The sequence below is a fragment of the Macaca mulatta genome, chromosome 20, assembly GCF_049350105.2.
Source record: "Macaca mulatta isolate MMU2019108-1 chromosome 20, T2T-MMU8v2.0, whole genome shotgun sequence".
Taxonomy (NCBI): domain Eukaryota; kingdom Metazoa; phylum Chordata; class Mammalia; order Primates; family Cercopithecidae; genus Macaca; species Macaca mulatta.
Window position 1 is genome coordinate 42,347,992 of NC_133425.1, and position 26,888 is coordinate 42,374,879.

General features: G+C 51.6%; 1 protein-coding gene across 3 annotated transcripts in view; it reads left to right on the forward strand.

Moving 5' to 3' along the window:
* The window catches only part of GPT2 (glutamic--pyruvic transaminase 2), a 48,091-nt gene extending 22,272 nt beyond the window's left edge, over positions 1-25,819 (forward strand). For all 3 annotated transcript variants that reach the window (XM_015126079.3, XM_077987194.1, XM_077987193.1), the window contains 8 exons: positions 497-630; positions 3,197-3,440; positions 11,347-11,426; positions 13,335-13,471; positions 16,820-16,994; positions 18,961-19,116; positions 21,429-21,541; positions 23,425-25,819. In XM_015126079.3, coding sequence (XP_014981565.1) covers positions 497-630; positions 3,197-3,440; positions 11,347-11,426; positions 13,335-13,471; positions 16,820-16,994; positions 18,961-19,116; positions 21,429-21,541; positions 23,425-23,515 — 1,130 coding nt within the window. In that variant the 3' untranslated portion in view covers positions 23,516-25,819. The remainder of the gene's footprint in view (positions 1-496; positions 631-3,196; positions 3,441-11,346; positions 11,427-13,334; positions 13,472-16,819; positions 16,995-18,960; positions 19,117-21,428; positions 21,542-23,424) is intronic.
* Positions 25,820-26,888: the final 1,069 nt, after the last annotated feature.

A 26,888-nucleotide genomic window follows, 5' to 3' on the forward strand; every position in this document is an offset into this window, starting at 1 on the left:
CTCCCAAAATTCTGGGATGACAGGTGTGAGCCACTGCGCCCAGCCCAGGGGGTGCTATTTTGGAGCCTAAATGTTGGCCCATTCTCTCAAGTCCTGTGGAACCATGTGTAGGCAACCATCATAAAAGCATGGGAATCCCAGATCTAGTGACTGACAGCGTCACAGAACACATATAAATCCCAGGAGAGTGGGTGGAACAGGTTTGGGCACCATTTGAGTAGAAGCCAGGGCCTAGAATAATGTGTGACACATGATAGGTACTCAGTACTGGGTGAGTGAGTGGATGAGTGGATGGGTGGATGGATAGAGGGGTGGGTGGATGAGGCCCAGACACGTGGTTAAGCAGCTTGCCACAGTTCCAAAGCAATGGGAGTTGGGCTCCACCCGAGACCCTCATCCCAAACAGGCATCCCTCTAATTATATGGATATTAATTATATTGACCCTGTGGAGCCAGACATCCTGCCTCTGTTACTGTCTTGCCTGCTGTCTTACAGGGTCCTACAGTGCTAGCCAGGGTGTCAACTGCATCCGTGAAGACGTGGCTGCCTATATTACCAGGAGGGATGGCGGCGTGCCTGCAGACCCCGACAACATCTACCTGACCACGGGAGCTAGTGACGGCATTTCTGTACGTGTGAGGGTGGCTTGTTGTTATGCGGTGTTTACCCACATGAAGAGCAGCCTTGCCTGTTAGGGCCCAGCATTGGAACTGGCTAGCAGGGAGACAGGCTAGCAGGGAGGGTGGCAGCATGGGTGGCCACCTCTGGTCCCCCTGCCCTGGCAGCCTGCAGTCTTTGCCTCTTTTAGTCTTCATGAGCCTGGGCGCTATTGCAGCCTTGATTTCCATCCAGAGTACACACCAGCAGGTCCGGCTGCAGAGGAGCCAGGGGCCACCCGAGGGTAACCATTGGCCTTTCTGTGGTTCTGCACGTACTGGTGTTCCTCCTGTGCCAGGTGCTGAGGAGACAATGGGAAACCAAACACATCATTTGGCCTCTGCCTACACAGGCAGAGCAGACCAGCTGATATCACAAAAATAAATGCACATCACAAGCTTTTAGTTTCTCTTCTGCAGTAGAGAAGGACAGGGTGTTATGGGAGGGAGCAGTGGGAACTCCGACCTGGTGGGGCAGGAAGTCTCCAAGGAAGGCTGAGCAGACACCGACCTGAGGGACACACAGGAGTGAACTGGGAGAGGGGGTGTGCTCTGAGCTGAAGGTCACTATGTGCAGAGGCCAAGAGCTGGCAGGAGTCTGAGTGCTGGGAACTGGAGATGCTGGGGGATGAGTGCACAGCGAGGGACGGAGTTACCAGGCGTGGGCTGGCAAGGCAGCTGGCGTCAGTACAGGGCCTTAGAGGCCACGCTGAGGATTTGGGTCATTGTGCTAAGAACAACAGGGAGCCACTGAAGGGTTTGAAGGAGAAGGAGGTGGGGCAGTTAGATTTCTGTTCCTAAGTTTAAATTTTGGCTGCGAGGGGCACAGGAGGCAAGAGGAGGTGGCTCAGGCTGGAGTCAGCTACCAATGGGGTCGGGGAGGACTGGGGCCAGTGGTTACTTGCAGTTTGGAGTGCAGTGGTTACTTGCAGTGGAGTTTGCAGTCCTGGGCTTGGGGGACTGGTGGAGCCTGCAGTCCTGGGCTTGGGGGACCAGTGGAGGCTTCAGTCCTGGGCTTGGGGGACTGGTGGAGCCTGCAGTCCTGGGTTTGGGGGACCGGTGGAGTTTTCAGTCCTGGGCTTGGGGAAGTAGTGGAGCCTACAGTCCTTGGGGGGACTGGTGGAGCCTGCAGTCCTGGGCTTCGGAGACTGGTGGAGCCTGCAGTCCTGTTTGGGGGACAGGTGGAGCCTGCAGTCCTGGGCTTGGGGGACTGGTGGAGTCTGCAGTCCTGGGGTTGGGGACTGGTTGCCTGCCTGTCCCTTTCTGCACACCCCTCCCAAGGCCTGGCTTGGTGTTAGGTGCTGTTGACTCATCTATTCTCAGGGAGCCATGTGCTGTCTGAACTTTTCCTTCTTTAATGGGTCTGTCTTTGTTTCCTGACCTGTAAGGCTCTTGTTTGTTCAGTGCTTTGTTCCTTTCCCAAAGCCTTTCCTACACATTAAGCTCTTACTGGAGCCCATGAGAAATGGAGGCCTGGAGACATTAAGTGGTCTGCCTGCCTTGAGTCAGTTCATGTGACATTTGGGATTCTAACACTGGAGCTCCAGCAACCAATCACATCATCTTCCATTGCCCTCTGCTGTCAAGGCCTCTCTTGAATCCCAGAAATGCCCAGTGTGGGAAGAGGTTCCAGAGTAGAGAAGGGGGCGTGTCCACAAGATTCAGCGGAAAGAATCAAGTCATTGTACTTCAAAGTCTCGTGACATTTTTGCAGCAAGGAACTGAGTCTGGAAAAGGACCTGTGCCCGTGTTTAAGGTGGAGACTCTCCCTGCAGAGGGTTTTGGCTAATTAATTCAATGAATTACTGGCACCTCCACCAATACCCCACAGGAATCGCATGGCCTGGTTTCTCAGAAATCTTAAACAAGCATCCTGCTCAGCTTGGAAAACAGGTCAACGCGCCACCTGGTGGCAGTAGATGGGTATTTTATCCCATTTTAAGAGTCCCTTGTTGGGGTGGATGTAGAGTGGGGTCTTTCCAACCTTGGGCACTGATACTGATAACACATACTCCTGGGCCCCACCCCTGACATAGGGAATCAGGATCACAGGAGCGGGGTCAGAATAATTCTGAGACAGGGCTAGTATGGGACCTACTATTTTAGAAGTATTAAAAATACAAATATTGAGTCTTTTTAAAAATATATTTTTTTAAAAGAAAAATATATATTTTTAAATTTTTAAGTAGGGAGGTGGAGGTCTCACTGTGTTGCACAGGCTGGTCTCGAACTCTTGGCCTCAAGTGATTTGGCTGCTTCAGTCTTCCAAAGTGCTGGGATTTTAGGCATGAGCACCGTGCCCAGCCTAAGTACTGAGTCGTTAACTACATGTTCGGCACTGTGCCGAGAACTTTAGAATGCTGGATTTTGCTTACTCCTTGCAGCTTCCCTCATTTTACAGATGAGGAAACTGAGACTCGGGGGAGTAAAGTGACTTGCACAGAGTTGGACTGGAGGCATGCAGTGGGGCCACGGGTGAAAGGCTGGGTCAGGGATGGGAAGTGGTGCTGGCTTTCTACGTGTGACTTCTGCGTTGCAGACAATCCTGAAGATCCTCGTCTCTGGAGGCGGCAAGTCACGGACAGGTGTGATGATCCCCATCCCACAGTATCCCCTCTATTCAGCCGTCATCTCTGAGCTCGACGCCATCCAGGTGAACTACTACCTGGACGAGGAGAACTGCTGGGCGCTAAATGTGAATGAGCTCCGGCGGGCGGTGCAGGAGGCCAAAGACCACTGTGACCCTAAGGTGCTCTGCATAATCAACCCCGGGAACCCTACAGGTCTGCACTTTACTTCCTCGCCAGTTTCGTAGAGGGTGGGGGTGGCTGATACACTGGCTGTCTAGAAACCAAAGAGTTACATAATTAAAGGTTCTCTCTGCCCCTAGTTTCCCTTCCAGATTTGCTAACCTAAAGCCATAAAATTTGCCACAGGCCACCTCAAGAGATGAGGAGGGCAGGTGTGGTGGCCCATGCCTGTAATCCTGGCACTTTGGGAAGCTGAGGCAGGTGGATCACTTGAGTTCAGAAATTGGAGACAAGCCTGGCCATCATGGTGAAACCTCGTCTCTACTAAAGACACAAAATTTAGCAGGGCATGGTGGTGTGCGCCTGTAGTCCCAGCTACTCAGGAGGCTGAGGCATAAGATTTGCTTGAACTCGGGAGGCGGAGGTTGCAGTGAGCTGAGATCATGCCACTGCACTCCAGCCTGGGTGACAGAGCAAGACTTTGTCTCAAAAAAAAAAAAAAAAAAAAATTAGCCAGGTGTGGTGGTACATGGAGTTCCAGCTACTAGGGAGGCTGAGGTGGAATGATCGCTTGAACCCAGGAGGCAGAGGTTGCAGTGAGCCAAGATTATGCCACTGCACTCCAGCCTGGGCAATAGAATAAGACCTTGTCTAGAAAAAAAGTGAGTAGACCGGGCGCGGTGGCTCACGCCTATAATCCCAGCACTTTGGGAGGCCGAGGTGGGTGGACCACGAAGTCAGGAGATCGAGACCATCCTGCCTAACACGGTGAAACCCTGTCTCTACTAAAAATACAAAAAATTAGCCGGGCGTGGTGGCGGGCACCTGTAGTCCCAGCTACTCAGGTGGCTGAGGCAGGAGAATGGTGTGAACCTGGGAGGTGGAGATTGCAGTGAGCCGAGATCGTGCCACTGCATTCCAGCCTGGGCAACAGAGCAAGACTCCGTCTCAAAAAAAAAAAAAAAAAAAAAAAAAAGTGAGTAAATGCAGACATTTTCTTGGGCAGTTTGAATAATTATTATTATTTTATAGAGATTGGGTCTTGCTCTGTGGCTCCAGGCCTGGCTGAAGTGCAAGTGGTATGATCATAACTCACTGCAGCTTTGAACTCCTGGTGATCTTCCTGCCTCAGCCTCCTGAGCAGCTCAGACTACAGGCAGCACCACCACGCCCAGCTCATATTTTAATTTTTTATTTTTGTAGAGACAAGGTCTTGCTGTGTGTCCCAGGCTGGTCTTAACTCCTGGCCTCAAGCGATTCTCCCAAAGCACTGGGATTGTAGGCATGAGCCACTGCACCCAGCCAGGGTTGTATTATTTTCAAGACTGGTTTTTTGTTCGTACGTTTGCAAAGACTTGCCTCCTTGAGATAATTTACTCACAAACTTACCATTAATCATAGGCCTCATTTTACCGTCCCTCCTCCTTATTTTTTGAACCAGTTTTGAGAATGCTGGTGTGTGTGTTGGTTTTTCTTTGATACAGCACTGCTGTGTCCCTTTGAGGCCTGAGAGGAAAAGTCATTTTCAAAACAAAAGCTACTAAACCAAAAAAGCCACGAATTTCCAGAAATTGAAAAGCACCCCCAATTTTGCATATTTTTCTTTAAAAAAAGGTCCGCAGTCCTGTCTGTTTTGATATTTCTGGGCTGCTGGCTTCATATGCCCCCAGTGCTATTTGGACACAGGGAACAAGGGCTCCTCTCTCCTCCTTTTTTGAGATAAATTGGGTCAGGGCCAAAATCTGTTTGAGTTGATTGTGGAATCTGTTTCTCGGGAACATCAAATGATGCTTCAGTCAGCTGAAAACATCCCTTGAATTCCCGCATGCAGAAAATGGGTGCAGCTGGCAATACCACTGGCTTGTTTACCCCAGCTCCTGGGAGCGGACGGATAAAGATTCAGTAGGAAAATAACATAGAGCTGGCTTCTCAATCCTAGTTGTACATTAGAATCCCAAAGGGAACTTTGAAAAATCTCAAAATCAAGGCCACACTCTAGGATCTCTGAGATATCGGTAGCCTGTGCTGCCGAGGGTGAGACCCACTGCCTCAGAAGCATGGTGCCCAAGCTGCAGGGCCCCACTTCAGACACTTGGATGTAATTGGGCCGGGGTATGGTTTGAGAGTTTGCATCTCTAACACATTCCCAGGTGATAATGATGCCGGGCCCAGGACCACACTTGCGGTAGCAAGTTCTACAACATCTTGGGAAAGACACTGTACCTAGTCCACGTCACAGAGTCAACACATTCTTGGCCAGGTGTTTACATAAATCTTTTCACCTGACTGAGAAGAAGTCACTGTTCCGGAGACTCTCCTGCTCTGAGTAAAGAGGTCATTTTCTATTAATCTGATATATTAACATAAGTAATTTTTATAAAGTACTTTATGAGTGGGCAGGACCTGGCCTTGCTCCTGCGGTCTTCACTGTGTGAGAGTCAGTCAGCTGTAAGAAGAGGGTCTCTGGAAAATAGAAACCCACCTGTGGTGACCATATGTCTTGTCTGGACCACACACTGTGACCAGGGTAGCTTAAAGGTGTCCAAGTGGACTGGGTTCTTAAACCAGGGCCCTTTTGGTGTCAAGACAGAGACCCAACTCGAGACTGAAGGGATTGGAGGGTGGAACTGTGGAGTGCGGGGGTGAAGCAGTGCGCCTGAGTCAGAGTCCGTGTCACAGGAGCCTCAGTCCTTCGTCAGCTCTACCTTCCTCTGGGTTGGAGTCCTCAGGAAGAATCCATCCTTGGAGTGACTTCAGCACTTTCAGCCATTGCCATCAGCTGAGGTACCTTACAGCAGAGCCTATTCCAGAGTTTCACCAGGCTGAGGTTGGGTCACCTGCCCATTCCCGAACCAGTCAAATCCCTGGGACTCTGATTGGCAGCTCTGTGTCCCAGGCCTCCCGCTGAAGTTCCCCATAGGACAGTGGTATTAGGCTGTTCTTGCATTGCTATAAAGAAATACCTGAGGCCGGGCGCGGTGGCTCAAGTTTGTAATCCCAGCACTTTGGGAGGCCGAGGCGGGCGGATCACGAGGCCAGGAGATCGAGACCATCCTGGCTAACACGGTGAAACCCCGTCTCTACTAAAAAATACAAAAAACTAGCCGGGCGAGGTGGCGGGCGCCTGTAGTCCCACCTACTCAGGAGGCTGAGGCAGGAGAATGGCGGGAACCCGGGGGGTCGGAGCTTGCAGTGAGCCGAGATCGCGCCACTGCACTCCAGCCTGGGGCACAGAGCAAGACTCCGTCTCAAAAAAAGAAAAAAGAAATACCTGAGACTGGGTAATTTTTAAGAAAAGAGGCTTGATTGGCTCACAGTTCTGCAGACCGTACAGGAAGCGTGGTGGTATCAGCTTCCGGGGAGGCCTCAGGAAGCTTCCAGTCAAGTCGGAAGGTGAAGGGGGAGCAGGCACATCGCATGGCAAGAGCAGGAACAATAGAATCAGAGTGGGGCGGGGGATGCTGCATACTTTCAGGGTCCGCCCCCATTACCCAAACACCTCCCACTAGACCCAGCTCAACATGGGGATTACATTGCAACACAAGATTTGGGTGGGGACAGACATCCAAACTACGTGAACAGTCGTGATCTGTCACTCAAAGGAGGATGCTAAGTCACAAGCTACAGATCTTCCCATCAGCTTTTGGGGAATTACTTTGGCCCAGCCTTGAAAGGTACTTGGGAGACCCCTCTCCAGCCTTTTGGCCTGCATCAAAGCGGTATCTCATGTCACCCCCAGCTGGGCACAGCTGTGCCCTGGCCCCTCTAATGCCATATATGACATTCCCTCCTCCTGCACCGCTGTTCATGCGCTTGTCTGTTCACTGGCTCAGTGGGCATGCTCTGAGGTGCTGGAGAGAAGTAAGTTCTGCCCTTATCCTCACGCTGACGTGGTGTGTAACAGCAGAATTGTTTGTACACACTGGGTCTCATGTCCTTTACTGGGCTGAAATCTTTTTAAGGCTCTGGTTCTTGCTTAGTCGCTTGTGTTCCGTTTAGCATTTAGTGAACACAGCTTTTCTGGTGCTCAAATCCTGGTTTGCATTCCAACAGGATACAGTTTGTGGCATCACAAGCATGGAAGGGCAAGACCAGGAGGAATTACAAGCAGGCTCTGCTGTCCTCAGAAGCCAGCCCTTCTCTGTGAGAATAGTGGCTGGTTTCTTATAGAAACTGGTGCCTGCCACCCTCCTGGCATCCCAGAACCCTGAGCTTTTTAAATAGGAAGGCTAGTTGGTGCTTTCTTGGAAGAAGAAAAGTTGGTCCCTTAGTAAAGGAATTGGTTCATTGCTTAGCTAGTTCAAGATAGAAATTTTGATGGAATCATGCCACACTCTTACAAGATACGTGTGTATGTTTTTTCCAGGCATATTTATATTTTTGCATAGACCAGAATATAGGTATTATTAACAAAAAGGTAAGATACTCTACATACTGTTTTGCGCATATATATATATACGTGTGTATATATGCACATATACACGTATATATATGTGTGTATATATACGTGTGTATATATATGTATGTGTATATACGCGTATATATATGTATGTACGCACACACACAATAATAGGCTGGGTGCAGAGGCTCATGCCTGTAATCCCAGCACTTTGGGAGGCTGAGGCTGGAGGATGGCTTGAGCCCAGGAGTTTGAGGCTGCAGTGAGCTAGGATCATGTAACTGTACTCCAGCAAGAGTGACAGAGCAAGACACTGTAAAGAATATACATGCATGCATGTATAGACATGTATGTACACACACAAGATATCTATGTAATATACACAGACATATAGTAAACAAACATGACGCTTGTTAAGAAGTTAGCAAGCCTGATTGTAGTGGTGGTTTTCCGGAGGATATTGTGAGCACATCAGATATTCCCGGTGCCACACTCAAAGCAAGTCTCAGGAAATACTGAGGGAAGGTCCCATTTCTACCTCGTTGCGTTTACTCCTTCTCTCACCTGTACCCATGGCATTTCGTGTGAACGGATGGATCACCATCTTGCTGTTTGCACTCATTTCTCTAAAATGCGGGTGCGGTGCGGTGGCTCATGCCTGTAATCTCAGCACTTTGGGAGGCCGAGGTGAGTGGATCACTTGGGGTCCAGGAGTTCAAGATCAGCCTGGGTACATGGTGAAACCCCTTCTCTTCAAAAAATAAAAAGTTAGCTGGGCATGGGGGCTCACACCTGTAGCCCCAGCTATTCAGGAGGCTGAGGCAAGAGAATCACTTGAACCCAGGAGGCGGAGGTTGCAGTGAGCCAAGACTGTGCCACTGCACTCCAGCCTGAGTAACAGAGTGAGACTCAGACTCAAAAATTAAAGAGAAATAATAAAATGTGTTGTAAGTGTTCCCTGTTAGTGTTGAGTCCTGCAGCGTGCTCATCTTTAGTGATGCCGGGTAGCAGCTGACAGGAGACACCAAAGCTGGTGCCCAGGCTCATTCACTTAGCATTTATTCTGCAGTTATTTATTGAGTGCCTGTTGAGTGCTGTCTTTGAGGGCAGATCATGAGCGGGGAGAGGCCCTGTCCCTGCCTTGTGGAGCTCATGGGTGCCTCTCTGGGGAGAAAGGAGCTAACTCTTCACCCGGTGACCATAGCCAGTGCGAGTCTCTTCACCATCTGCTGCTGGTGTGCAGTAATGGGGGGAGGGCACTAGCTGATAGATTTAACTCCTGCAGTTGTATTTTCCCGTTCTTTGTTTTATTTTTGAGACAGAGTCTTGCTCTGTCACCCATGCTGGAGTGCAGTGGAACAGTCATAGCTTACTGCAGCCTCAAATTCCTGAGCTCAAGCGATCCTCCAGCCTCAGCCTCCAAGTGGCTGGGACTACAGCCATAAGCCACCACACCTGGATAATTTTTATTGTAGAGATGAGGTGTTGCTGTGTTGCCCAGGCTGGTCTGGAGCTCCTGGGCTCAAGCGATCCTCCCACCCTGGCTTCCCGAAACACTGGGATTACAGGCGTGAGCCATTGTACCAGGCCTTTTCTCCCTGCTCCTTATGATGCTTCCATGCCTCTCTGTTCTGCAGCGCAGACATACCACACACCACATACACACACACACCACAGAGACACGTACAACACACAGACACATACTACACACACTGCACACAAACACCCACACATGCACGTGTGTGCACACACACCCCAACACACCTACACATACACTACATACACACACCCCACCACACCTACACACCAAATACATACCCCACCGCACCTGCACACACATACTCACACCTACACACGCAACACATACACACCCCACCACACCTACACACAGACTCACACCCCCACCACACCCATACACACACTACAGACACACCCCCACCACACCCATACACACACCTGCACACGCACCACATACACACACACACCCCACACACACCACACAGACTTAGATACCGCACCATACCTACACACACACCACACACAGACACACACACCCCCACCAGACCTACACACACACTACAGACACCCCCCACCACACCCATACACACACCTACCCACACAGCACATACACACACCCCACACACATACCACACACAGACTTATACACCCGACCACACCTACACACATACTACATAGACACACACACCACACACACACCCCACCACACCTACACACCCCACCACACCTGCACACACACACACCTACACACGCAACACATACACACCCCACCACACCTACACACAGACTCACACACCCCCACCACACCTACACACACACTACAGACACACCCCCACCACACCCATACACACACCTGCACACGCACCACATACACACACACACCCCACACACACCACACAGACTTAGGTACTGCACCATACCTACACACACACCCCCACCACACCTACACACACACTACAGACACCCCCCCACCACACCCATACACACACCTGCACATGCACCACATACACACACACACCCCACACACATACCATACAGACTTAGATACCATACCTACACACACACCACACACAGACATACACAGACTCAAACACCCCTACCACACCTACACACACACTACAGACACACCCCACCACACCCATGTACACACCTACCCACACAGCACATACACACACCCCACACACATACCACACACAGACTTATACACCCGACCACACCTACACACATACTACATAGACACACACACCACACACACACCCCACCACACCTACACACATACCACACACCCACACACATACACACCACACCTACATGCACACCACACAGACCACACCCCCCCCACCACACTGGCACACATACCACAGAGACACACCCCACCACACCACACACCACACACAGACACTTGCACATGCGAGTGTATGCACACACACACACCACCACGCCTACACACAAAGCCTTCATAAAAATAAGAGAGCCAGGCTGGGCGTGGTGGCTCACACCTGTAATCCCAGCACTTTGGGAGGCTGAGGCGAGTGGATCACCTGAGGTTGGGAGTTCGAGACCAGCCTGACCAACATGGAGAAACCCTGTCTCTACTAAAAATACAAAATTGGCCAGGCGTGGTGGCACAAGCCTATAATCCCAGCTACTCGGGAGGATGAGGCCGGAGAATTGCTTGAACCTGGGAGGTGGAGGTTGCGGTGAGCCGAGATCATGCCCAGTGCACTCCAGCCTGGGCAACAACAGCAAAACTCCATCTCAAAAAAAATAAAAATAAAATAAGAGAGCCGGGTGAGAACCCCTTCTTCCTCACATAACTGGCTGAAGAGAGTCAGACACGCGGGCAGCTCTTCTGGGTGTCCCTGGAGGCCGACTACACCATCATGCGTGGCACTGGGGAGGGGGTCTCTGGGGGGCTCGAGGGAACACAGGGCACCGGAGTGATTCTGGATGGGCTTCTGACCTGGGGACAATTTAAACAGCATTACAACCAACATTTTGGTTTTCTTGGGGATTCTATAGGCCAGGTACAAAGCAGAAAGTGCATAGAAGATGTGATCCACTTTGCCTGGGAAGAGAAACTCTTTCTCCTGGCTGATGAGGTAAGAGTGTCCCCACTCAGAGGGGATGGGCACTAGCTTTCTCTTCTAGAGGGAGGTACCCAGCCGCCATTGTTCTGCAGCCAGAGAGCTGTCTTGGTGTTGGAGGAATGATTCTGGCCTAGGGTGAGGATGTTCAGTGTTACAACTCGTGAGACTGTGACCTAGATTACCCCTTTATTGGTTTGTACTCTTGGTTGTAAATTTCAGAAATTCAGCCCAAATCACTTAAGTTCCAAAAGAAAAAGGAAAAAGGAAAAATGCTGGTGGGGTCACAGGTGTGCAGCTGAATCCAGGGGCTTGGACTTTATCTTTCAGGTCCTCTTTCCCTTTTCCACCCCTCTGTGTTGGCCTCATACACAGGCCTGTTATCTTCCCAGCCTAGAGATTCCCAGCCTAGAAAGAGGGCTTTTGGCCCTGGTGGTTCCAGCAAGTCTCAGAATTGAGCCTTATTGGTTCAGCCTGAGTCTCACGCCCATTGCTGAACCAATCACTGTGATGTAGGGGTTCCAGTATGCAGATTGACCAGGCCCAGAGCCTAGGGTGGGCCATCTGCTTTCTTTTCCCAAACCTCCAGATAGAGAACCAAGGAGGGTTATTCCTTGAGGGCCAGCTGAGGGGCTCCTATCCAACAAGGGAGGGTGGGTTCCCAGTGGCAGAAATGACTGACACCCACTCCTCATAAAGCTGTAGTTCTATGCCTCCCAGCGCTTCTGTATCTACTGTCTCATTTAATTCGCTTACATCTTAGGAAGGGATCTTAACCCCATACCTGTTGCTTCTTGAACTACAGTTCTGGAACCAAAATCAGCTCATTCTTTTTCTGCTTTGAAAAGAAACTGAGGTTCCATCAAATCCTCTTTTTGTTTCTTCTTCATTTCTGCATGGTTTCCGGTGAGCTGCAGCTTCTAGCCTGCTGCCTTCATTTCTTTGCTCCTTGTCACCCCCCCAACACACGCCGCACATACAAATGCAGACACACACACGCATACACACACAGACATACACACAGACATATATGTACGTACATACAGACACACATGCATACACAGACACGCACATACATACACAGACACATACATACACACACAGCTCACCCATCAAATTGTTGCCTTAATAGTAGATGGGCGTGACATCTTCATTTCTAAAGGAGAGAGAAGGCAGCAGAGAGACCCATGGTTTTCCTCATGACCTGGTACACAGAACTTCCCTCTGGGTCTGGGAAGAGGAGGATGAGGAGGACAGGGCCTGGCTTGGCGATGGAGCCAGCTTGACCCTCCGGCTGATCCCCAGGGCCCCAGAAAGGCTCAGTTTCTCTGATCTCCAAAACAGATGGGGAATTAACCTCAAAGGCCAGGGTGGGTGTCTGCCAGCTGTGAGTGCTGGACTCTGGGGACTGGAAAGAACCAAACGGGTGTAGGTGCTGCTCTGGCAGGGAAAAGTGGGCGGAAGAACACAATGATTCCACTCTGGGGGGTTAAGTGTTGCAAAGGAAACCCAACAGGGTTAGCTCTTCAAATAGGAGATCAGAGGAAAGGGGCACTAATGCCGTCGTCACAGTGTTGGTAAAGCAAGGAAGCACCGTGCTTTAGGGGGAGAGTCTGCTTGGGAGGATGGGCGTCTCGGCGCCATCACTGGTCAGATGGGGTGGAAGGGAAGTCTGAGGATTGGGCGGGGATGAGTGTGAGAGAAATCAAGTGAGCTCCTGAGCTGTCTCAGCGTCCAGCCTGAGGCCTTGCCTCCTTGCTTATTCTAGAAAGTTCCTTCAGGCACACTTGGCTCATCCCTGGAAGTGGCACAGGAGGCTGGGCCTCATGGCCTACAGCACCTGTGCCCTCCCTTGCCTTGGCCACACTGGGCAGCAGCCTCTTTGAGGGCCCTTTGGTGACCGTCCCTGCCGTGCCCCCGCAGGTGTACCAGGACAACGTGTACTCTCCAGATTGCAGATTCCACTCCTTCAAGAAGGTGCTGTACGAGATGGGGCCCGAGTACTCCAGCAACGTGGAGCTCGCCTCCTTCCACTCCACCTCCAAGGGCTACATGGGCGAGTACGTGGGCCTCCCTTCCCTCCCGCCACTGCTGGGCCCACCAGATCCTCACGCTGCCGGCTCCTCTGCCCTGCGCCGTGGTCTACTCACTTGGATGGAGAGAAGGCTGCCCTTATCTGTTGCTTCTGCATCTCCCCAGCGGGAGAGCCGTGGTGTGAGAACAGCCCTGGTGCGGGGCTCAAATAAGGACGTGCTCAGACAACGGACAAATGATGGAGTGGAAACAGGACTACATGGCAGCTTGTGACACCTGGTGTTTTCTCTGTCACTGTTGTTCTGAGGTTGACTGATGTCTGAGGGGTCAGGGAGGGCGGATGCTGTTAGGCTGATGGGCCGTGCTCTGGATGCAGGGCTGCCTTAGGCACTGCGTGACCTCAGAGGCTAAAGGTCAGCTGTAATCCTGTGTCTGTTCATTCAGCTAATATTTACTGAGCACTTACGATGAGTCCGGCACTGATCTCAGTGCGGGGGATGCCACAGCGAACACCCTCCTGCCAGCACAAAGCATGGGTTCTAGTGAGGTGAGAGAGCTGTAGGCAAATGAGCAAATCGTGCATCCAACGGAGAACAGTCATTAGGAGAGAGGTAGGGGTGGGGTCGAAGGCTGAAGTGGTGCAGCCTCAATGAGGAGTTGGCTTCTGAGTTAAACCCCGAAGGAGTGTGGTGGGGAACTGTGCAGATATCTGGGGGAAGAGCATTGCAGGCAGCGGGAGCAGCCTGGGCAAAGACCCTGTGGTAGCAGCACACCTGCCGTGTTGGTGGAACACACCTGCCATGTTGGCAGAACAGCCAGGAGCTGGAAAGGAGGGGTGAGGGGGCAGTGGCAGAAGTGGAGACCTGAGAACCATAGGAGGCCGGGTCACCTGGGCCACTTTGGTGATCGTATTTTTCACCTGTGCTCAGCATGAGATAGGAGCTTTTAGAGGGGGTGTGGCCTTGCTTAGCTGGTGTATTACTCCTTCTGGCTGCTGTGTGGTAGGGGATGGGGTACAGATGGAGACAGAGGCCAGGAGGCTGTTATAGCCTCACAGGTGAGATATTGTGCACCAGGCAGAGATAGGGAGAGATCCTGGATGTATTTGAAGGTGGAGTTGATAGGAGTTGTGGATGGAAAAGGCAGGTGTGGGAGAGAAGAGTCAAGGATGAATCCTGGCCAGGTGCGGTGGCTCACATCTGTGATCCAAGAACTTTGGGAGGCCGAGGTGGGAGGATCACTCAAGGCCAGGAGTTTGAGACTGCAGGGAGCTGTGATTACGCCACTGCACGATGAATCCTTAGTTGTTTGTTCAAACAACGGGAAGGATGGTGTTGCAGTCAACAGATGAGGAAGGCTGAGGGTGAAGCAGGTTTAGGGAGAAAGAGCAGGAGTTTGGTTTTGGACCTATTAAAGTTAAATTTGCCAGCTTGGCGTCCAGTTGGAGAGAGATGTGTAAGTATCCAGGCAAGCTGACATCTGGTGGGTGGTTTAAGTTTGGGAGATGTCTGGGTGTGAATTGTAAGATTGTTGGAGCTCTGAGCCTGGACATGTCTCATACTCACATGGAGTGAGGCCTGGGCCTGGGCCCCTGCTGCTGGGAGGTTAGGGGAAAGAGCAGGAAGCCACAGAGACTGAGGAGAGACCAGTGGGTTTGCAGCAAAGGCCATGCGTTCCCAACGTGGTGGGATCCTATTCTGTGCCGGGTGTCGGCATGGGGAGGGCTCTTGGTTGTTAGGCTGGAACAGTGTAAGCGTGAAGCTCAAAGGAATACTTCCGCCAGGTCAAGGGAGCAGCCCCCTTGGGATGGCTGCGAAACTGTTCTTGGGCTTCTTTGGTCTGGGCGCAGGCTAACGTAGACTGGTCTTTCTGGTCTACACTGTAGCAGTCCTGGCACCTTCTTCACTTCCTTTTGCTCTGTAGCTCTTTTCCTAAACAAATCTGTTCTCGGTGAACTCAGTTTTCAAACTCAAGCGTGTTTACTACACACTTATGCACTGCCCCATCTCAGTTATTGATTATGCTACCAGTCAGTGCCCTGATGTTGGGGTCCTGAGTCGTGTCCCGTGTTCTCAAATCTGGATGAATTAGGGTCTGACTGCTTTACTCATTTTGATTCTCTGCTCATCAGCAGAGGATTAAGCAGAAAGTTCTTTCTTTCCATTTTTGTTACGGGACACTTTTCTGAGATGTTAGAATTTATCTTCCCACCTTGGAATGTCCAGTCAAGGGATCAGATGGGAATCTTTGCCGGTTTTGTTCAGCAGTGTGATCCCAAAAGCATGTTTTTTTTTAGTTTTTTGTTTTTTGAGATGTAGTCTTGCTCTGGAGCCCAGGCTGGAGTGCCGTGGCGTGATCTCAGGTCACTGCAACCTCTGCCTCCTCCCGATCTTGGTTCAAGCAGTTCTTCTGCCTCAGCCTCCCGCGTAGCTGGGATTACAGGCATGTGCCACCATGCCAAGCTAATTTTTTTATATTTTTAGTAGAGACGGGGTTTCACCATGTTGGCCAGGCTGGTCTTGAACACCTGACCTCAAGTGATCTGCCCACCTTGGCCTCCGAAAATGCTGTGATTACAGGGGTGAGCCACCGCACCTGGCCCCCCAAAAAACATGTTACTAAGCATCTCATCGTGTCAGGTACTCTGAGGCTGAGGGTGGGGGATGCATGGAAGAAGGTGACCAGGTTCCTGCCTCCAGGCACCTGCGTTCCTGTGGTAGTTAGTGTGAACGTTTGCAGCCACACACTGGAGAGGAAGATGTATGTTGCTGATTTGGTTTAGAAAGGTTTTTTTTTTTTTTTTTTTTTTTTTTTTTTTTTTTTTTTAACTCATTACATGTCCTCAGCTTATTTTCATATGATTTGAGTGTATCATTGAGGATTCTTTTGGCTATAAATTACAGAAACTTGTCATGGTGACTCACACCTGTAATCCCAGCACTTTGGGAAGCTGAGGCGGGAGGATCGCTTGAGGCCAGGAGTTCAAGACCAGACTGAGCAACATAGCAAAACCCTATCTCTACATACATAAAAAGTAAAAAAATGAGCCATATGTGGTGGCACACACCTGTAGTGCCAGCTATTTGGGAGGCCGAGGTGGGACTATTGCTTGAGCCTAGGTGCTTGAGGCTGCAGTGAGCTATGATCATCCCACTACCCTCCAGCCTGGGTGACAGGAAAAGGTCCTGTCTCTTAAAAAAAATAGGAATTTGTACACAATCATCACTATTGTTCACCTTCCATTGGCAAGAACTCAACCACACCTGACCATTAGGTGTTGGGTGTGGGGATGCTTTCGATTCTGGCTGTCCAAATGGCACTTTGTTGAGGTCTTTCTGTAACTGGTGGTCCTCTCCCTCTCTTCGGCCCTCTAGGTGTGGTTACAGAGGAGGCTACATGGAGGTGATCAACCTGCACCCTGAGATCAAGGGCCAGCTGGTGAAGCTGCTCTCAGTGCGCCTGTGCCCCCCAGTGTCCGGGCAGGCCGCCATGGACATCGTCGTGAATCCCCCGGTGGCAGGAGAGGAGTCCTTTGAGCAATTCAGCCGCGTGAGTCCACTGTGATGCGTCCACATCCCTGCAGCCGGGGTCACGAGAGTTCCTGCTGGGCCAGTGGCTGGCCTGTCTCCAGATGGCCAGACGGCAGCCTCCTGGGGGTGTGGCCTGCAGGGGCACGCATGGCTCCTCGGAGCCTAAACCACCCCCTTGAGTTGAAGTCCGGAGGTACAGCTGGGCATTGTTTGGAAGTAGGAGAACTGAGAGTGTGTGTGGGCAGGTGAACCCTTCCTCTTCCTCACAGCGAGTGTCGAGGAGGGAAGGGCGTTGTTTCCCAATAACACACTGGGGGGACTCATGAAACTGAAAAGAAGATGAGGAGGTGGTGGGGCGCAGCATGGATCCCAGGCCCCCGCCTGCCTCTGCTAAGCCGTGTTCTCACAGCTTGACAGAGTCCTCCAGCTCTGACCAGCTTTGATCCGTTGAAACAAAGGAATTTATGGGTCAGGTAACCTAGAAGTCAACTCCCAACTGGTCCAGGCTCACCTCTTTTTTAAAAAATTGTGGTAAAATGCACATAAAGTCGACCTTTTTAACGTTTGTAAAGTACTCCGTTCTCTGGCATTCAGGACATTCACACTGTTGTGTGGCCATTACCACCATCCGTCTCCAGAGCTGTTCCATGATCCCACACTGAGCTCTGCCTGTTACCCACTAATACCCCACCCTGCCCTTCCCTTAGCCCTGGCAGCCACCCTTCTACCCCCTTCTCTCTGCACTCACCTCCTCAAGATTCCTCATATAAATGGAGTCATGTTGGCCGGGAACAGTGAGTGGTTCACGCCTGTAATCCCAGCACTTTGGGAGGTTGTGGCCGGTGGATCATCTGAGGTCAGGAGTTGGAGACCAGCCTGGCCAACGTGGTCAAACCTCATATCTACTAAAAATACAAAAATCAGCTGGGGATGGTACATGCCTGTTACCCCAACTACTCGGGAGGCTGAGGCAGGAGAATCACTTGAACCCGGGAGGCGGAGGTTGCAGTGGGCCGGGATTGCGCCATGGCACTCCAGCCTGGGTGACAAAGCGAGACTCCGTCTAAAAAAAAAGCAGAGTCATGTCTTATTTGTCTTTTTGTGGCTGGCTTATTTTCCTAATCGTGATGTCCTCCAGGTCCATCTGTGTTGTGGCCCGTGTCATGATGCCAGGCTGAACCATGCTACCCACGCGGACAGGCCACATAGTGCTTATGCCTCCACCTGCAGCCCACACCTTCCATGCCACTTGGCCAGCGGCACCTGTGGAAGCCCTGGACAGCGACTCTGCTCCAGCTGTGGACACACGCCCAGCTCAGGCCCAGTCACTGATCCTGACTTGCTCTGCCTGGGTCCTGGGCTGCATGCACACCACATAGACAGAGGGTAGGGCGTACTGGCCCCCAGATGCATTGGTGGGGCCTATCTGCAGAAGAATGGGCATGTGTCCTAGAAGCATGTTCTGAGGAATTCCCTCCAGAGCCGAGTCCATACAGACTGACAGGCAACAACTGGGTTTTCTCATTTTCTGGAAGGACATCCTGGTACGAGAATAGAACCCATGACACAGGCTGCCGGGCTCTACCCTTTGGCCTAGAACTCCCTGGTGTCTGTGTGCCCCACACCCCAGGGCATGTGGCAGCATCCCAGGGTGAGCGCTGTGGAAGAATTCCTGCCGGGAGGCCCAGCCACCTCCCTGTTTTGCTGTGCTCGGGCTCACGCAAGCTCTTCTTTGGTCAGTCTGTCTGATACCCCAGTGTCGAAGGAACAAACCACCCCACCCACTCCGTCTGTGTGGTGTGCACGGGGCATGTGACCCAGGCAGAGCAAATCCGAGTCAGCGCCTGGGTCAGAGGGGACATACATTCAAAGCTGGAGCAAAGTCATCATCCAGGATTTCTGCAAGTGCTGCAGGAAAGATCAGTGACTGGAGTGAATCTTTATCCAGAGATACTGACTGCTGTGCTGTTTCTATCTCTCATCAGGAGAAGGAGTCGGTCCTGGGTAATCTGGCCAAAAAAGCAAAGCTGACGGAAGACCTGTTTAACCAAGTCCCAGGAATTCACTGCAACCCCTTGCAGGGTGCCATGTACGCCTTCCCTCGGATCTTCATTCCTGTCAAAGCTGTGGAGGCTGCTCAGGTCTGGGGCATGGGCCGGGCTGGCTCTCTCTTACCAGGTTCACCTGAGACGCTGGGCTGGGGACCCCTGCTTATTTGGGGAGCAGAAGTGCTGGCCCTGGAGGCTCTGAACTGTATGCACCTTTCGACCAGATGGTGTTGACCATGTAAAGATGACAGGTTCTCAGAGGCCCAGGCATGGGCTCTGATGATGGGCAAACATGAGGTGGGCCCCAGGAGAGAGGAGCTGATCTGGACTCTTGTCAGTGCTGCTGCTCCCAGGGGAGGTGCCCGGGTGAGATGCCTGCGGGGGAAGCAGCAGGAGCTGCCACCTCCACCCAGCCACTGCATCCTGGAGCAGCATTTCCCAGGCTTCAGTGTGTGTACCCATCACCTAGGGCCTGTTTTTGTTTTTTGTTTTTTGTTTTTCCTTTTCGTGGAGAATGGGGTCTTGCTATATTGCCTAGGCAGGTCTCAAACTCCTGGGCTCAAGCTATTCTCCTTCCTGTGCCTCCCTAAGAGTTGAGATTACAGGCTTGAGCCACTGTGCCTGGCTTATTTGTTTTGTTTTAATTACATTCTTATACAGAGAGATGGGGTCTTACTTTGTCACCCCAGGGCTGGCCTCAAACTCCTGGGCCTCAAGGGAACCTCCCACCTCAGCCTCCCAAAGTGCTGGGATTGCAGGCATGAGCCACTGTGCCTGGCTTGTTTTTTTTGTTTTTTTTTCTTAAAGGGTCTTATGTCTGCAAGGGACCTAAGAGTCTGTGGTTCCACCAAGTTCTCAGGTGCCACAGACCCCACTTGGAGGCTCACAGGGAGCGCAGTTTCTGCAGGTGGTGTCCTCACCCACCCCCAAGCCTCCTGAACACCTTGTTAAACACCCAAGTCTAGGCCCCACCCTAGACCTACAGAATCAGAATTCCTAGTGTTAGGCTGGGTGCAGTGGCTCACACCTGTGGTCCCAGCACTTCGGGAGGTTGAAGTGGGAGGATCATTTGAGCCCAGGAGTTTGAGACCAGCCTGGGCAACATGGTGAAACCCTCTCTACAAAAAATTTAAAAATTAGCTGGGTGGTGCAGGCCTGTGGTCCCAGCTGCCTGGGAGGCTGAGGTGGGAGGATTGCCTGAGCCTGGGAGGTTGAGGCTACAGTGAGCTATGATCATGCTACTGCACTCCAGCCTGGGCGAGAGCAAGACCTCTTAAGTTTTTAAAAAATCCGTGGGCCAGGTATGGTGGCTCATGCCTGTAATCCCAGCACTTTGGGAGGCCAAGGTAGGTGGATCACCTGAGATCAGGAGTTCGAGACCAGCTTGGCCAACATGGGTTGGCCAAGTAGAGATGGGTAAAACCCCCATCTCTACTAAAAATATTAAAAAAATTAGCCGGGCATGGTGGCCTGCAGTGTAATCCTAGCTATTCCAGAGGCTGAGGCAGGGAGAATCGCTTAAATCCGGGAGCCAGAGGTTGCAGTGAGCCGAGATCACGCCATTGCACTCCAGCCTGGGTGACAGAGTGAGACTCAGTCTCAAAAAAAAAAAAAATTCCTGCTGTAGTCTGGATGCGCGGTGGCTCACATCTGTAATCCCAGCATTTTGGGAGGCTGAGGCAGGCAGATCACTTGAGGTCAGGAGTTCGAGACCAGCCTGGCCAACATAGCGAAGCCCTGTCTCTACTAAAAATACAAAAATTAGCTGGGCGTGGTGGCGCATGGCGTGCCTGTAATTCCAACTACGCAGGAGGCTGAGGCAGGAGAATTGCTTGAACCCAGGAGGCAGAGGTTGTAGTGAGCCAAGATTGTACCACTGCACTTCCAGCCTGGGCAACAGAGGGAGACTCTGTCTAAAAAAATAAATAAATAAAAATAAAAATAAAGAATTCCTGGTGATAGAACCTGAGAATCTGTAGTTAACAGGCTCCCTGCGTGGTCATGCAAACCAGTGTGTGGAAAGCAGTGTTGAGACTGCCTCAGAGAAGCTTGTTCCATGAAAATTGCGTGCAGACCCCAGGGCCCCATTTTCAGAGAATTATGCGGCTTGACCTGCAGGAAGCCACCACTGATGCCTGTTGAGTGGCTGCCTGGGGATGGGCACTCCCTGATGACGGGCAGGAGCACCGCTACACCTGGCTGTCCTGCAGTAGTTTTCAGGTGTCTGTGCCTGGCACCGGCCACCAGCAGTATCCCAGCGTCTGGCCCTGGTCCTCTAGGAGTGGAAGGGGAGAAGGGCACTGCCGTGGGAGAGAGACCTGCCATTTAGATTACATTTGGCTTTGAGGGTTGAATGGTGTGTTTGCAAAGCCAGGAATGATCTCGAGCTCTGTCTGCTCCCATAGGCCCATCAAATGGCTCCAGACATGTTCTACTGCATGAAGCTCCTGGAGGAGACTGGCATCTGCGTCGTGCCCGGCAGTGGCTTTGGGCAGAGGGAAGGCACTTACCACTTCAGGTACGACTTCGTCTCCGCACCAGGGGCTGGTCCGGGGCTTGTCCAGGGAAACGTGGGCTTCTTGACATGGAGCAGAGGACTACTTCGGAGAGAGACGTGCGGAGACCCTGTCCCCCCTCGAGTCACCCCGCTCTGTCCTGCTGCAGAGCCAAGCTCAGACCCTGCCCAGGGAGTAAGAAAAACTGGGTGGTTGTCTGCTCAGGGTCGTATTTCCTGAAAGGTCTTCCTTGACTGTTCTGTCCCTCCCCTCCATCAGCTGTCCCATCGTCATCTGAAATGTTCCCAGTCGGGTGTTTTCTTATCTCGCTGTCCGTTTTCAACTCTGTGACGGCAGTACACAGCTGCCAGTGCCTGGAGTGGTGCTGGCACGTGCTCGGTAGCTCCTGGCGGCACCCTGGGCCGCAGCGCTGCCTGTGATCCCGGAACCTGCTGAGGACCTGCAGTGGAGTTCGCTCCACTCACGCCCAGGGCGTACCCCGTTCTGGCCCTGCGTGGACGGGAATGCCAGTGCCCAGAGCGGAGCTGGCTGGAGCAGAGGTTTTCCACTGAGGCCAGTTCTCTTCAGAACAGCATCTTCCCCGCACATGTTGCTCTCGGATGTCTCTTGCGGCAGATGCTAAAAAGAAGAAATGGCATGAGCTGTTAGCAACCGGAGCCAAGTCTTGACTTAGGCAAGGTCGTGGGTCGTGTCCCCTGGATGGACAAACCTTGTCTGGTTGGCCTTCCCACCCCTGGTCAGGCTCATCTCAGTGTTTGATGGCTCGGTCAGAAAGTGATTTGAGCAAGAAGGCTGCCGGGAAGGCCAGGGAGCATATTGGTGGACGAGAGGGAGGTGTTAGTTACTGTGGCAACTTGGGAATTCCTTTGGAGGCAGAGTTGTGACTGGAGGGTGTCTCACTGTCAGACTGACTGGAGATAAAAAAGGCCCCTCAGGTGGGAGTGAAATCTCTCTCTCAAACTCTAGGAAAGAGCAAGAGTCATGCTCTAGAGAAAGTTCTGTTCAGTGGTCAAAATATTCCAGAGCGCTGAATGCAGTGGCTCGCACACTTCGGGAGGCCGAATTCAGGATTGCTTGAGTCCAGGAGTTCAAGACCAGCCTGGGCAACATAGCAAAACCCTGTCTCTACAAAAAGTTGTTTAAAAACTAGCCAGGGATATTGGCATATGCCCGTAATCCTAACTACTCGGGAGACTGAGATGGGAGGATTGCCTGAGCCCAAGAGTTTGAGGTTGCAGTGAGCTATGATCACTCTATTGCATTCAAGCTGGGGCAGTAGAGTGAGACCCTGTCTCAAAAAAAAAAAAAAAAATGTGACCGGGTGCAGTGGCTCATGCTTGTAATCCCAGCACTTTGGGAGGCCAAGGTGAGCAGATCATGAGGTCAGGAGTTCGAGACCAGCCTGGTCAACGTGGTGAAACCCCCGTCTCTACTAAAAATACAAAAATTAGCAGGGCATGGTGGCAGGTGCCTGTAATCCCAGCTACTCAGGAGGCTGAGGCAGGAGAATCGTTTCAACCTGGGAGGTGGATGTTGCAGTGAACCGAGATCATGCAATTGCACTCCAGCCTGGGCAACAAGAGTAAAACTCCATCTCAAAAAAAAAAAAAAGTGATGCAGACCTTCTGCAGTAATGGGTGGATATATCTTAGCCTAACTGCTGCTCCAGTTTATTGCTTTTGTTCACGTGTATTACTTGGGTGAAAAAACCAACATATGAATGAAGGGAAAAGTGGTCCAAGTGCTGGGCGCTGTCCGGTCTGGAGCTGTGGAAGCGGACCAGGCAGACCTCCCTCCTCCAATCCTAGAGGCAGTTGAGCTGCTGGATTCGTTCCTCTCCCATCTTGCAGAGCAGCCAGGCTGACACTGTTGTCTCTCCTGCCAGGATGACCATCCTCCCTCCAGTGGAGAAGCTGAAGACGGTGCTGCAGAAGGTGAAGGATTTCCACATCAACTTCCTGGAGAAGTACGCGTGAGGACGCCTGAGCCCCAGCGGGAGGCCCGTCCTCAGCTCTTCCTCCCAATGCCCACCAGGCTGAACTCGCCTCCCCTGTGACTCTGCCTTGGGCCTCGCAGAGGCCGCTGGTCACTTCATCATCATTTTGCCCCCGGAGACGTCTTTCTTTGTGCCTTGATGTTGACAGCGCCTCTCTTTTGAGCAGACAAGCATTCTATATGCAACCAGAGTAGAGGGGACCTGCTCAGCAGGTGTGGCCAGGGTTCTCTGAATCTGTTACTGTTTTTGCTTCTGGAAAGTTCATTTGGGGTTTACAACAACTAGGGTGTGTTGGGTGAGATGTTTAAGATCTGGAGAAATGAGCAGGTGTCGGGAAATGTGTGACTTAACCGTGGTGAGGGCTGGAAATCCAAACTCACCACCGTGATCTGTGAAATAAAGCCCTTAGCGGTGTGAAGCATCCGGTCCTTTGAACAGAAGGGCCTGGAAGGCCCCTGGGGCTGAGAGAGGGTCCACCTCGTGGCCTGGAGGCAGGCGGGGAGCACAGTAGCACGTGGACTGGGCAGGATGCTGCACTAGCTTGGGGTAGATGCTGGGGGCTGCGGCCACCGTCAGAGGGCCCCACGGTGAGGCATGGGGGTGAGCCAGGCTGCAGGAGGAACCGGCTCTCTGCTTCCCAGCAGCGCAGCCAGGCCTGAGAATTCTGTGCGCCCGGCTGGCTTTGGGAATGAGGGGTTCCCTTGAACATGTGTAGGCTGGAACCCCATCGGAGAGGTCTCTCTGAATTTCAGGGACACAAGGTGCAGCCCGGCAGTGTCCCAGTTCCGTGGAGAGTCCGTGGAATGGTGTGGACCCATCCCGTGGGTGACCGGTGCCTGTTCTCCCGAGGCCCTGACCGAGCCTGTGTGCACATCGCCCCCTGCTGGCAGCAGCGGGGAAATGAGGGCTGGAAATGTCCTCCCCTCAAGGGCAATCGCCAGACCTGCAGAGCAGCCAAGGCCCTGTCCTTTCTTGAATGGTGGCGAGCTGAATCTGGTCGGTTTCCTTGCTTTTAGGTGATAAAATTGCCTAGCAGCTTGGCTGCTGTGGAGGAGTCAGTGAGTCGTGATTGGAGGTTCATTGGCGTGCTTTCATGCAGAGTGTTGCCTTCACGTTAGTTTCCGGCTCCCCTCCCAGGCTGCAGACTCTGACCTGTGGCATCAGTCCTCTCCCAGGCCAGGAGGGTGCCATCCCCCAGCATGCGGCTTCCCTGCCATTAGCAACCCTGGGCGGGCCGACCACACTCGAGGCTGCGGTGCTATGGGCTTAGCCCTCGCCTCCCTCACTGGGAGCCTCCCCATCCTCCTTGCCTTCCCCAGTGGGAAGTTAGGGAAGCTCAGGAGCCTGGGACCCAGCATGTCCCAAAATGGGATTGGAGGAGCTGGAGAGAAAGCAGAAGAGGCCGAGGAGTGAGGCTTAGAGCAGTCTCTATGCTGTGATTTCCACACCGGGTCCGTGTAGAGGAAACAGTAGGAAACTCCAAACTGTCCTTACCCACCGACATCACAGCCCCTATGAAGAAAATAGCCACAATCTCAAATAACAAAAGGGAATGTTCTAAAACTTTTCCTTCCTTAAAAAACGGAAAAAATTGCGCTTGTGCTTGCTGTGTGGTATATAAACCAGGATGAGTCCCAGAGTAATGAGGTTTCTGGTGGAAAGGTTAAATCGTAGAAGCTAGTATATTTTTTATATTTTTGTAACAATTGCTTTTTTCATGGGGGAGGCTGGGTTAGTATTTATAGTCCTAACAAATCCAGTAATTTTTTATAAATCTCTTCAGATTATAAACAGCCCCTAAAACTTTACAATATTTGCACAATTTTTTAAAAGAGATTGTATACACTTGATTTGCTTTCAAAATAAATAAGGTCAGCTAGTTTAGGAGGTTAACGTCGGATAGGAATGCTGATCATGACAGGTTTGGTTTTCTACAGATTCTGTTCTGGTGCCTTTCCTGTCCAGGCACCACCTGAGAAAGTTGTTTGTCATTTGAGGTCGCACTTGGAGGTTACATCTGTGAAGTTTCTGTCATTGGTCCAGATCTGTGTGTGTAGCATCTGCTGAGGAAGCACGTGCTGGGCCGTGCCTCAGACAGCGCATCACTGCGCACCCAGAGGCTCGCCTGGCTGTTCCTGTTGTGGTGTGTGTGGAGTTTTGGGGAGGAACAGATGCAGATCAACTTGTGGCTGTTTTCCCATCTAGGTTCTCACAGGCATCTCCTGACAAAGGTACTTAACAATGGCTCTGCTGGAAATTTCTATAAATAAAATGTCCAAAATGGTGACTGTGTTTAACTTTCATTGTAGTTTGAATCTAAACATTGAGGACATTACTAACTTTACAGCTTCACTCTTTGTAATTTTTTGTTCCCAGCACGATAACGGGCATTTCCCCCAAACATGACAGAACTCCAGGCACAGCTTCTCAGCTTCCATGTCTTTTTTTTTTTTTTGGAGACCGAGTTTTACTCTGTTGCCCAGGGCCCAGGCTGTAGTGCAGTGGCGTGATTCTGGCTCACTGTAACCTCCGCCTCCCGGGTTCAGGCGATTCTCCTGCCTCAGCCTCCCGAGTAGCTGGGATTATGGGCGCATGCCGCCACACCCAGCTAATTTTGTATATTTAGTAGAGATGTGGTTTCACCATGTTAGCTAGGCTGATCTCGAACTCCCAGCCTCTGGTAATCTGCCTGCTTCAGCCTCCCAAAGTGCTGGGATTACAGGCGTGAGCCATCTCACCCGGCCTCCATGTTTTCTTAGGGCTTGATCCTAAGATGCCTGAGCTGTTATTTTGTTCACTTGTGGTGGAGAAACTTCATGGATTCTTTGAAATAGAATGTGATTAAAATGAACACAGACCGTGGCTCCCTGGTGGAAGAGAAGTAAGAACAAACAGCCTCTTCCCCAGGGCTGGGGAGGTGGGCGGGTGAGGGAGCACTGGGGGCTCATGGGCAAAGGGGGAATTGTCTATACGAGGGAGTTCATTCATTTCCCATATCGACGTTTGATTTTGATGTGTGATTTTGGAATTCAGGACTTTTTCTCAAAACTAAAATTTCTGTGTCTTCAACTAAAGAAAATTTGGTGGCCAGGTACAGTGGCTTATGCCTATAATCCCAGCACTTTGGGAGGCCACAGTGGGAGGATCGCTGGAGCCCAGGAATTCGAGACCAGCCTGGGCAACCAAGAAAGACACTATCTCTATAAAAATTCAAAAAATTAGCTGAGCATGGTGGTGTGCACCTGTGGCCCTGTCTGCATGGGAGGCTGAGGCAGAAGGATCACTTGGGCCCAGTAGTTCGAGACCAACCTGGGCATCATAGACCCTATCTCTACAAAAAAAAAATTGAAAAA